Source organism: Odontesthes bonariensis, chromosome 17 (genome assembly GCF_027942865.1).
Source record: "Odontesthes bonariensis isolate fOdoBon6 chromosome 17, fOdoBon6.hap1, whole genome shotgun sequence".
Taxonomy (NCBI): domain Eukaryota; kingdom Metazoa; phylum Chordata; class Actinopteri; order Atheriniformes; family Atherinopsidae; genus Odontesthes; species Odontesthes bonariensis.
In genome coordinates, this window is record NC_134522.1 from 2,585,179 (window position 1) to 2,597,688 (window position 12,510).

Here is a 12,510-nt window from a genome sequence, read left to right on the forward strand (position 1 = left end):
AAGACTCCGAATTATGATGAGTTAGAGAGGAGACGTCTGGGATGCAGAGCAGGAACAAAATGGAGTAAAAGGAGGAGGAAGTTTAAAGCATTTCTTCCACTGATCATCATGGAAAATGTGAGATCACTGGTGGTAATTTTGTGGAATTATACACAAGCAAAATTAACCCTTGTTACATTGAATTGAACTGAATAGAATTGTATAATAATAATAATATAATAATAGTATAATTTTAGAGAGTAAACATTCGTAACCTGTGCTACCTTCATCATGTTGGGCTGCGAAGATGTTAAATATGAGGATGACAACAGGTCACCACTAGCCTAGCAAGCCAGACCCGTACAGTAAAAAGCTGTACAGGGGTCTAGTGACGCTGGATAGCAGTGTGGGCGGGATAAACGGTTGTCTGTTAAGTTGCCTCTGCACTCAACGCCACGCAATAGGATGGCGCAACAACCAATCAGAGCGATGACGAAGGATTACGCAGTCAGGGCGACGGAAAGTACATGGTGGAGTGCAGTCTAATGTCGGAGAGGAAAGAATATTATTTTTCTGTTCGACTTTGCCTGTGTTTTCAATACCGGCACTCCAATCTGTTAATGTAGAAACCGTACGCGAATAATGTGGAAGAACGGAACTAAACGACAGTTGCCGTTTTTGCAAAAAGAATATGAGGATTTCTGGCGTCCTTGTAAATTCAGCTCATATCTTCGAAAGACAGAAAGAAAAACAAACAAGTGCCGAGAGATTAACGCAGGTTGGAGTCCCACCAACGGAGCAAGCTGGTAAATTAAACTTTTACCGTACCCGGTGGGCAAAACTCCGAAAACGTCCTTTTTTTTTTTAAAGAAAAACTTAAGTGGAGTTATCTGTTCGTCTCGCAAAGAAAACTGTATATTTAAATCTTCTAGAGTCGCTGCCAAAGCCAAATGGAAAGACTGTTGGCTGGGCGCAGCCACTGTTTACCTCTCTCTGGAACTACACACTGAAACGTCGCACCTCTGTCGTCACCAGGTAGCCCGGCCTCCGACCCCGCTCCTCACGATTTGATTGGCCTGATTCAGTTTCGATTTTCAGCCTCGCAAAACGACCACAACTGACTAGACCAGCCCGGGAGCAAATTCAATTTGCGGTCGCTAGGGGCGTCTAGATTTGTAGGCTAGGTCACCACTGCATTGGAACTAAAGGCCAGTTTATAGGACGTGACAGTTCTGTCTCCAAAAAAAAAAATCAACATATGTGATGACTTCCTCATAAAGTGGCAGGAAAAACTTTCCTTCATCACACCTGCCCACTCCTGAACAGGCTTACCTGCTCTGAATGTGTCATTCGATACGAACATATTCGGTATCAACCTGGAAACGCTGCGCTAAACTCATGAATAAGATATTAATTATTTCGTGTCTTGTCTTTCCAAGAGCCACAGAGTGGAGAGAGAGCTGCCGTTTGTTTTTTTTCAATCAGGAGGATTTTAGGATCTCCATGGAGGAGAGTTTTCCTTCCCGAGCTGAACTGACCCTTTGACCTCAGATTCCTGCCGGCGGAGAGATGACGGGCTGCAGCGACAGCGATGAGCAGAGTGAGGACGATGCAGAGAGACCCAACAAACACCAGAAGAAGAGAGTTAAAGGAGGGAAACATGTGTCGTTCCCTCCTGATGAGCAGATCGTGTCCGGCTTTGCGGAGCACAGAGACACTGACCGAGCAGGTGAGCTGCGCTCTCATGTCTGACGGTGACATCATGATGACTTCACCATGTTATTTCACTGGATATCTGCTCGTTTTATAAGAAACCGTACGGGCATGAATGGTTAAAATAACTACATCTTCAACACGTCTGAATGAAATCAGAAAGAATCTCATGAGAGTTGGTGTGAGGTGGTCATAAAACTTTTAATCTTGGGATTACGACAAAATAAAACATGTTCAGTTTCATTATTAAAGTCTTTGGTCTTTAGTTTAGTCACTTCCAAACAGGAAGCACGGAGGGCTGTGGCTGGCAGTAACCATGGCGACGAGGCAAAGAAACGTAGGGTCCAGTTGGACCAAACAAAAGGAGGAGCAGCTAACTGCTTTATGGAAACAGCAAGAATGTCTCTATGATGTTTCATCTGCAGTTAAAAATGCAGCTGTGGCTAAAAGCTGCTTATTAACTTCATCCCTAAGAACTTCCACCAAATCTTCAGTTTGAGACTTAAAACTCTGAGACTTAAAACTCTGAAACTTAAAACTCTGAGACTTAAAACTCTGAGACTTAAAACTCTGTGACTTAAAACTCTGAGACTTAAAACTCTGAGACTTAAAACTCTGTGACTTAAAACTCTGAGACTTAAAAATCAGTGACTTAAAACTCTGAGACTTAAAACTCTGTGACTTAAAACTCTGAGACTTAAAACTCTGAGACTTAAAACTCTGAGACGTAAAACTCTGACTTAAAACTCTGAGACTTAAAACTCTGAGACTTAAAAATCAGTGACTTAAAACTCTGTGACTTAAAACTCTGAGACTTAAAACTCTGACTTAAAACTCTGAGACTTAAAACTCTGAGACTTAAAACTCTGAGACGTAAAACTCTGACTTAAAACTCTGAGACTTAAAACTCTGAGACTTAAAAATCAGTGACTTAAAACTCTGTGACTTAAAACTCTGAGACTTAAAACTCTGACTTAAAACTCTGAGACTTAAAACTCTGAGACTTAAAACTCTGAGACTTAAAACTCTGACTTAAAACTCTGAGACATAAAACTCTGAGACGTAAAACTCTGTGACTTAAAACTCTGAGACTTAAAACTCTGAGACTTAAAACTCTGACTTAAAACTCTGAGACTTAAAACTCTGAGACTTAAAACTCTGAGACTTAAAACTCTGTGACTTAAAACTCTGACTTAAAACTCTGAGACTTAAAACTCTGAGACTTAAAACTCTGAGACATAAAACTCTGAGACGTAAAACTCTGAGACTTAAAACTCTGAGACTTAAAACTCTGAGACGTAAAACTCTGAGACTTAAAACTCTGAGACTTAAAACTCTGAGACTTAAATCTCTGTGACTTAAAACTCTGAGACTTAAAACTCTGACTTAAAACTCTGAAACTTAAAACTCTGAGACTTAAAACTCTGAGACTTAAAACTCTGAGACGTAAAACTCTGACTTAAAACTCTGAGACTTAAAACTCTGAGACTTAAAAATCAGTGACTTAAAACTCTGTGACTTAAAACTCTGAGACTTAAAACTCTGACTTAAAACTCTGAGACTTAAAACTCTGAGACTTAAAACTCTGTGACTTAAAACTCTGAGACTTAAAACTCTGAGACGTAAAACTCTGACTTAAAACTCTGAGACTTAAAACTCTGAGACTTAAAAATCAGTGACTTAAAACTCTGTGACTTAAAACTCTGAGACTTAAAACTCTGACTTAAAACTCTGAGACTTAAAACTCTGAGACTTAAAACTCTGACTTAAAACTCTGAGACATAAAACTCTGAGACGTAAAACTCTGTGACTTAAAACTCTGTGACTTAAAACTCTGAGACTTAAAACTCTGAGACTTAAAACTCTGAGACTTAAAACTCTGTGACTTAAAACTCTGACTTAAAACTCTGAGACTTAAAACTCTGAGACTTAAAACTCTGAGACATAAAACTCTGAGACGTAAAACTCTGAGACTTAAAACTCTGAGACTTAAAACTCTGAGACGTAAAACTCTGAGACTTAAAACTCTGAGACTTAAAACTCTGAGACTTAAATCTCTGTGACTTAAAACTCTGAGACTTAAAACTCTGACTTAAAACTCTGAAACTTAAAACTCTGAGACTTAAAACTCTGACTTAAAACTCTGACACTTAAAACTCTGAGACTTAAAACTCTGACTTAAAACTCTGACACTTAAAACTCTGACACTTAAAACTCTGAGACTTAAAACTCTGAGACTTAAAACTCTGACTTAAAACTCTGACACTTAAAACTCTGAGACTTAATACTCTGACTTAAAACTCTGAGACTTAAAACTCTGACACTTAAAACTCTGAGACTTAATACTCTGACTTAAAACTCTGAGACTTAAAACTCTGACACTTAAAACTCTGAGACTTAATACTCTGACTTAAAACTCTGAGACTTAAAACTCTGAGACTTAAAACTCTGAGACTTAAAACTCTGAGACTTAAAACTCTGTGACTTAAAACTCTGAGACTTAAAACTCTGAGACATAAAACTCTGACACTTAAAACTCTGACACTTAAAACTCTGAGACTTAAAACTCTGTGACTTAAAACTCTGACACTTAAAACTCTGAGACTTAAAACTCTGAGACTTAAAACTCTGTGACTTAAAACTCTGAGACTTAAAACTCTGAGACTTAAAACTCTGACTTAAAACTCTGAGACTTAAAACTCTGAGACTTAAAACTCTGACTTAAAACTCTGAGACTTAAAACTCTGAGACTTAAAACTCTGACTTAAAACTCTGAGACTTAAAACTCTGACTTAAAACTCTGAAACTTAAAACTCTGACTTAAAACTCTGTGACTTAAAACTCTGAGACTTAAAACTCTGAGACTTAAAACTCTGACTTAAAACTCTGAGACTTAAAACTCTGAGACATAAAACTCTGAGACTTAAAACTCTGAGACTTAAAACTCTGAGACTTAAAACTCTGACTTAAAACTCTGAGACTTAAAACTCTGAGACTTAAAACTCTGACTTAAAACTCTGAGACTTAAAACTCTGAGACTTAAAACTCTGACTTAAAACTCTGTGACTTAAAACTCTGAGACTTAAAACTCTGAGACTTAAAACTCTGACTTAAAACTCTGAGACTTAAAACTCTGAGACTTAAAACTCTGTGACTTAAAACTCTGAGACTTAAAACTCTGAGACTTAAAACTCTGAGACTTAAAACTCTGAGACTTAAAACTCTGAGACTTAAAACTCTGACTTAAAACTCTGACACTTAAAACTCTGAGACATAAAACTCTGAGACTTAAAACTCTGACTTAAAACTCTGAGACTTAAAACTCTGAGACTTAAAACTCTGACTTAAAACTCTGAGACTTAAAACTCTGAGACTTAAAACTCTGAGACTTAAAACTCTGACTTAAAACTCTGAGACTTAAAACTCTGACTTAAAACTCTGAGACTTAAAACTCTGACTTAAAACTCTGAGACTTAAAACTCTGGGACTTAAAACTCTGACTTAAAACTCTGAAACTTAAAACTCTGAGACTTAAAACTCTGAGACTTAAAACTCTGAGACTTAAAACTCTGAAACTTAAATCTCTGAGACTTAAAACTCTGAGACTTAAAACTCTGAGACTTAAAACTCTGAAACTTAAAACTCTGAGACTTAAAACTCTGTGACTTAAAACTGAGACTTAAAACTCTGAGACTTAAAACTCTGTGACTTAAAACTCTGAGACTTAAAACTCTGAGACTTAAAACTCTGTGACTTAAAACTCTGAGACTTAAAACTCTGAAACTTAAAACTCTGAGACTTAAAACTCTGTGACTTAAAACTCTGAGACGTAAAACTCTGAGACTTAAAACTCTGAGACGTAAAACTCTGAGACTTAAAACTCTGAGACTTAAAACTCTGAAACTTAAAACTCTGAGACTTAAAACTCTGAGACTTAAAACTCTGAGACTTAAAACTCTGAGACTTAAAACTGAGACTTAAAACTCTGAAACTTAAATCTCTGAGACTTAAAACTCTGAGACTTAAAACTCTGAAACTTAAAACTCTGAGACTTAAAACTCTGAGACGTAAAACTCTGAGACTTAAAACTCTGAGACTTAAAACTCTGAGACTTAAAACTGAGACTTAAAACTCTGAGACTTAAAACTCTGACTTAAAACTCTGAAACTTAAAACTCTGAGACTTAAAACTCTGACTTAAAACTCTGAAACTTAAAACTCTGAGACTTAAAACTCTGAGACTGAAAACTCTGAGACTTAAAACTCTGAGACTTAAAACTGAGACTTAAAACTCTGTGACTTAAATCTCTGAGACTTAAAACTCTGAGACTTAAAACTCTGAAACTTAAAACTCTGAGACTTAAAACTCTGAAACTTAAATCTCTGAGACTTAAAACTGAGACTTAAAACTCTGAGACATAAAACTCTGAGACTTAAAACTGAGACTTAAAACTCTGAGACTTAAATCTCTGAGACTTAAAACTCTGAGACTTAAAACTGAGACTTAAAACTCTGAGACTTAAAACTGAGACTTAAAACTCTGAGACTTAAAACTGAGACTTAAATCTCTGAGACTTAAAACTCTGAGACTTAAAACTCTGAGACTTAAAACTCTGAGACTTAAAACTCTGAAACTTAAAACTCTGAGACTTAAAACTCTGAGACTTAAAACTCTGAGACTTAAAACTGAGACTTAAAACTCTGAGACTTAAAACTCTGAAACTTAAATCTCTGAGACTTAAAACTCTGAGACTTAAAACTCTGAGACTTAAAACTCTGAGACTTAAAACTCTGAGACTTAAAACTGAGACTTAAAACTCTGAGACTTAAAACTCTGAAACTTAAAACTCTGAGACTTAAAACTCTGAAACTTAAAACTCTGAGACTTAAAACTCTGAGACTTAAAACTCTGTGACTTAAAACTCTGAGACTTAAAACTCTGAGACTTAAAACTCTGAAACTTAAAACTCTGAGACTTAAAACTCTGAGACTTAAAACTGAGACTTAAAACTCTGAGACTTAAAACTCTGAGACTTAAAACTGAGACTTAAAACTCTGAGACTTAAAACTGAGACTTAAATCTCTGAGACTTAAAACTGAGACTTAAAACTCTGAGACTTAAAACTCTGAGACTTAAAACTCTGAAACTTAAATCTCTGAGACTTAAAACTGAAACTTAAAACTCTGAAACTTAAATCTCTGAGACTTAAAACTCTGAGACTTAAAACTCTGAAACTTAAATCTCTGAGACTTAAAACTCTGAAACTTAAATCTCTGAGACTTAAAACTGAAACTTAAAACTCTGTGACTTAAAACTCTGAGACTTAAAACTGAGACTTAAAACTCTGTGACTTAAAACTCTGTCGGCAGTTATCCTGTTAAACATCTTTCTCAAGGCTTTTCAAAGTTGTGTAATGGCTGCTGATGGCTCACTGCAGATATGAATGAGTGCAGATATGAATGAGTGCAGATATGAATGAGTGCAGATATGAATGAGTGCAGATATGAATGAGTGCAGATATGAATGAGTGCAGATATGAATGAGTGCCCTCGTCTGTTTCAGGTGAGAGCTGTATCACTCTGACAGAGGTGATGGTGGCCTACCAGCAGAGCTGCAGCAGACACCAGGTCCAGCCCGCTGAAAGCATCCTGCAGCAGCTCCAGGTTTGCATCATGGCGACAGTGTTTGGAGTGGCTGGGCTGAGTGAAGCTTTCTGTTAACCAACTCAGAAAAGGTTTAGTAATTCTAGATCTCATCGGGTGGCTCATCCTGCCTCTGTTTTAAACACTCGTTTCCTTTGAACCCGAACTGAAGCACGAGATCACGGCTGTTACAGTTGATGTAAACTGACCGGTTTGAGGCATCCTAAAGCAAAAAAAACTAGGGCGATTTAACTCGTTATTATCGCGTTAACGCGTTAATTATTTAACGCCGATAAATATTTTATCGCGCATTAACGCATGTTTTATTTATTTTTTTACATTTTTAAATAATAAAAAAAATGAGGGCTGGGCAACGAATAAAATGTTTAATCTAATTAATCACATGATTTCCCTGATTAATCACGATTAATCTCATTTGTACGCAGAATCCAAAAATGAATCCAAAAGTAGCGTATAGCTTTTAGCATTTAGCTTTATTTTAAATGTGCTGCCATATGAATGAAAGTGCCATAACATTTGTTGTGCAAACACACTTTTAACATCAGCATCTTTCTGTAGTTTTTATGTAGAAGCCTCGCTCCACTGTCTGTTTCCTTGAATGACTTGCTGCTATCAGTTGTGTGTTTTGCCTTTAAGTGATATTTTAGACTGGAACTACTACGCTGAGAAGACAATTCAACTTGGCAGAGTTTACAGATGACTTTGGTTCTGTCGACTCCGCCGTCTGGAAGAACTTTAACATGAAAATGGCCGAGTAAAAGTTCCGTACCCTTCTCCATGTTTGGTGGATCCGCCGATTACTTTCTTTTCCTGTTCCACAGCAGACAGCAGCAGACTTTTACAGAATAAAAGCCTGTGAGCAGCAGACTTTTACAAAATAAAAGCATGTGAGCAACAGAGTTTTACAGAATAAAAGCCTGTGAGCAACAGACTTTTACAATCATAAAATAAGATTGGTCTCTGTAAGGTACAAACCACAAGGGTACAAAACTATACCTTCCGAGGTTACTGCCCCAGGGACAAGCCATCGTACCCCTAAAGGTACAATTCTGTACTTTATTTTCTGAGAGTGTACTGGTGCTAACCAAATCATTTAAATGATGCAAACACACACAGTGTGTGTGCACATGCCAGAGTCCCTGCATCTTGCTGTGCTTCCTTTGCTTTATTAAAAGCTGGAGTTTGCAGTCAGCTCTGACAGCTCATCGTGGCGATATTGATCCTTTCTGCAGTGCTGTAATGTCATTGCATGGTACGGTTATTTTATGAGCAGAGTTGCTGATGTTGCTTAGAAATACAGGGTTACACGCGTCTGTTAAAGCCATAATTCACTCTGCGGGTCCGCTGGAGGTTAGACACCCAGCATCTATAGTGACTCTGTGAATAAAGTAGTTTCAGGTTCATGTCAAGAGTCGTGTTCAATAAAAGCAGATTGTGGAACATATATATGAGCTTTTACACGTCCAGCAGTAGAAACGAGAAAGAAAATCTAATGTTTTTTTTACTCCTGTGGTAGAATTTTGATGATCCAGCCAGCGATTATATCTGTGATAACATTTAACTGCGAGTTATTTAATCGGATTTTAAAATGGGGACAACATCAGAAGACCAAAAATCATTTCCTTCTTTCCTCTGCATGAAGCACCGACAGCGACCGGGACGAAAAGACCAGGAAGACCTAAAACTGGCCCTCGTGGTGCCAGTGTTTAGACTTGAGTCCTGATGATCGGCGTGTTGGAGGTCACTTTGAGAATAAAGATTTAACTCTTTTGATTTGGCTGCCATGTATTATCTGTAATTCTGTCGTCATTTGTTGGCCATACATTCGTTAAAATTAAGCAGTTTACTGTAATTTTGGTTCCCTCATTGGTTAATTGGATCAAAGGAACCACATGGGATCATAAAATGCAGTTGTTTTTTTTAATAACGCCTGAGGCAGCATTTTAGCCAGCGCTCCAGTCGGGTTTCGTGTGCTTTTTGTAGGGCTGGGCCCAGCCCTCAATTTAGTACCCTTAAACTGAAGTAGCCTAACACAGACTGTCTATTGTACCCCAGCATGTAGAAAAAAAGGTACATATATGTACATTTTACCACTTGAGTACATATATGTACCTTTTTGACCCTCAAAAGGTACATATATGTACATTTTACCACTTGAGTACATATATGTACCTTTTGGACCCTCAAAAGGTACATATATGTACATTTTACCACTTGAGTACATATATGTACCTTTTGGACCCTCAAAAGGTACATGTATGTACCTTTAGGTCCAATAATTAACCCTAGGGGGTACATTAGTATAGATTGTACCTCAGGGGACAAAGGACTCGTACTGTAGCCCTGTTTCTGAGAGTGAAGGGTCTCCATCCCAAACAGGAGGCCTTAGAGCAGGTTAACTGTCCTCATGGCTGCAGATGAAAATCATTCCCAGATGTTAACATGTGGAAAGTGTCCCACGCTTGTGTTCACACTCAGTCTGGAGTTCATTTGCTTTGTTGGTGATGAGCAGCTTCACCACCGTTGTGATGTGGAAGAGTTGCATTTATGAGCTGGATAATTATTCAATGATTATGATGAAAATAGCGCTCCGGGAGGACTGGCGTGTTTTCTTTAGGTAATAGATAGCGCTGGGCGAGTTAATTCGTTATAATCGCGTTAACGCATTCATTTTTTAACGCAGATAATTATTTTATCGCGCATTAACGCAGGTTTTATTTATTTATTTATTTTTTTTAGATAATATAGAAAATTTGGGGCTTTCGTGCCTTTAATAGAAAGTTCAGAGAGACAGGAAGCAGAAAGAGGGGCAACAACACGCAGCACAGGGCCAGCTGCAGCGAGGACTACAGCCTCTGTACATGGGGCGCCTGCTCAACCCACTACGCCACGGACCACCCCTGTTTAATTATTTATCTTATTATTGTAAAAGTCTGTTGCTCACAGGCTTTTATTTTGTAAAAGTCTGCTGCTCACAGGCTTTTATTTTGTAAAAGTCTGTTGCTCACAGGCTTTTATTCTGTAAAAGTCTGCTGCTGTCTGCTGTGGAACAGGAAAAGAAAGTAATCGGCGGATCCACCAAACATGGAGAAGGGTACGGAACTTTTACTCGGCCATTTTCATGTTAAAGTTCTTCCAGACGGCGGAGTCGACAGAACCAAAGTCATCTGTAAACACTGCCAAGTTGAATTGTCTTCTCAGCGTAGTAGTTCCAGTCTAAAATATCACTTAAAGCAGAGGTCTTCAACAGGGGGACCGCGGAGGTACTGCAGGGGGTCGCGAAATCTTTGGTTGATTAGACGATTTTTAACATTTTATTTTATTTTTTTCCAGTTTTTTCTCACAAATTGTGTGCAAACGTGTGCCATCCACAGATGGTTTGAGGATTCATTGTCCCATCTACATGCATGTTTAAAGTTCAAATCTGTGGATTATTTGAATAGCTCAGTGTTGTATGCAAGATGTTTGTTTATAAATGGCAGTGGCACGGCCACCCTGTACCTTGCACATGTTTAAAATAAAAACATGAATATATTAACCTGTGTATTATTTGAATAGCTTAGTATTGAATGTACAATAACAGAGTAGCTATGTTTATACACGGCACTAGGCCCCGTTAAATATAAAACACAATTGTATGCCATATAAGTAGTAGGGGGGTCCCTGCTCCAACTCTCCATCAGTTTGGGGGTCCCTGGCCTGAAAAACGTTGAAGACCCCTGACTTAAAGGCAAAACACACAAGTGATAGCAGCAAGTCATTCAAGGAAACAGACAGTGGAGCGAGGCTTCTACATAAAAACTACAGAAAGATGCTGATGTTAAAAGTGTGTTTGCACAACAAATGTTATGGCACTTTCATTCATATGGCAGCACATTTAAAATAAAGCTAAATGCTAAAAGCTATACGCTACTTTTGGATTCATTTTGGGATTCTGCGTACAAATGCGATTAATCGCGACCCTAACCCTTAAAACCCGTGCAGTAAAGTTAACCAAAAGGCAGAGCGGGAAATTAAAGGGTTAAAGTAAAAACCTCTGACAGATCCTAACTCCATCTGCTGATGTTAAAGACGTGAAAAAGCCAACGTTTTCCCTGGATATCTTTATTGTTTCGGAGGACAGCGGATTCATTAAGTCCCACTTCTGCCGGAGCTCAAACGCTCACTTCAAAGTGTTCTCGCATCATTTTTGTGGCAAACAAAGAGAATGAGCTCCAGTCCTGCCCACTCCAGTCTCTTTAATGGCATCTGACTGTCTTCATCACTTTTTCTCGGCTGGGTTATGACAGATGAGAACAAATATGTATTTTTATGCAGAAGTAAATCAGGAATCTCTTATTTGCACACATATACGCTCACACAGACACAGAAATATTCTCCTCTTAGTGACACACTCTCCCTCCAGTAACTTGAAACGCACAGTTTGCCATTTATAATTCATTTTATGTACATACTTACTTTACTTGGACCAGCCATGTTAAAGCACTGCCCCCCCCCGCCTGCATAAATTTCACTGGAGATCAAGGGGAATTATTTGTGGAAAATTAGAGACTTAGCAGTGCTTACATTAAACATAGAGACGCCGTATTATCTCTGAGGTGCTAATGAACCCAGTTTCATTGGAAACTAATGTAGGTGGTCCTCCTGAAAGAGTAAAATATGTATGGTTAAGCATTAGCTAAGAGGGGCAATATTTAGACCAAAAAGGGTTGCACGCAAATGAATCCTTAATAAGACGAGGCAAAAACCAAAAGACGAATGCCTAAAGAGCAAATTTATTAAATTAGGTCTTTTAAGGAGAGGGGCAGTTCCCCCGAGGATCCGCGCTGAAGACTATTAAAAGCTTTTTTTAGCACCCATGGGGCCCTTTGCACTCCTTTGAAATGTTGTAAGTGGATAAAACAGTATTGCTGTTGGTGACATCTTCATAGGAGCGGTAAACAATATTAATGTTGGAGCCAGCGGGGGAGAAAGAAACACTTTAACTCTGATTTCGCTGTGCAAACTGGGGAGGTGTCGGCCTCTGCGTTTGGCTGACTGAGATTAAAAAGGTAATGGAGACGGTTACATATTCGAATGAATAATGAGCTGAACTGTGCAGCTGGTACAGGCGTTACGGTCACTTCATCCATTACGGACCGATCCGTACTTCCAT

General features: G+C 38.3%; 1 protein-coding gene across 1 annotated transcript in view; it reads left to right on the forward strand.

Annotated features, from left to right (window-relative positions):
- Nucleotides 1-1,548: 1,548 nt before the first annotated feature.
- LOC142366733 (protein phosphatase 1 regulatory subunit 37) overlaps nucleotides 1,549-12,510 on the forward strand; it is an 84,899-nt gene continuing 73,937 nt past the window's right edge. Inside the window, exons 1-2 of the mRNA XM_075448683.1 lie at nucleotides 1,549-1,708; nucleotides 7,255-7,355. Of these exons, the coding sequence (XP_075304798.1) occupies nucleotides 1,549-1,708; nucleotides 7,255-7,355 (261 nt within the window). The remainder of the gene's footprint in view (nucleotides 1,709-7,254; nucleotides 7,356-12,510) is intronic.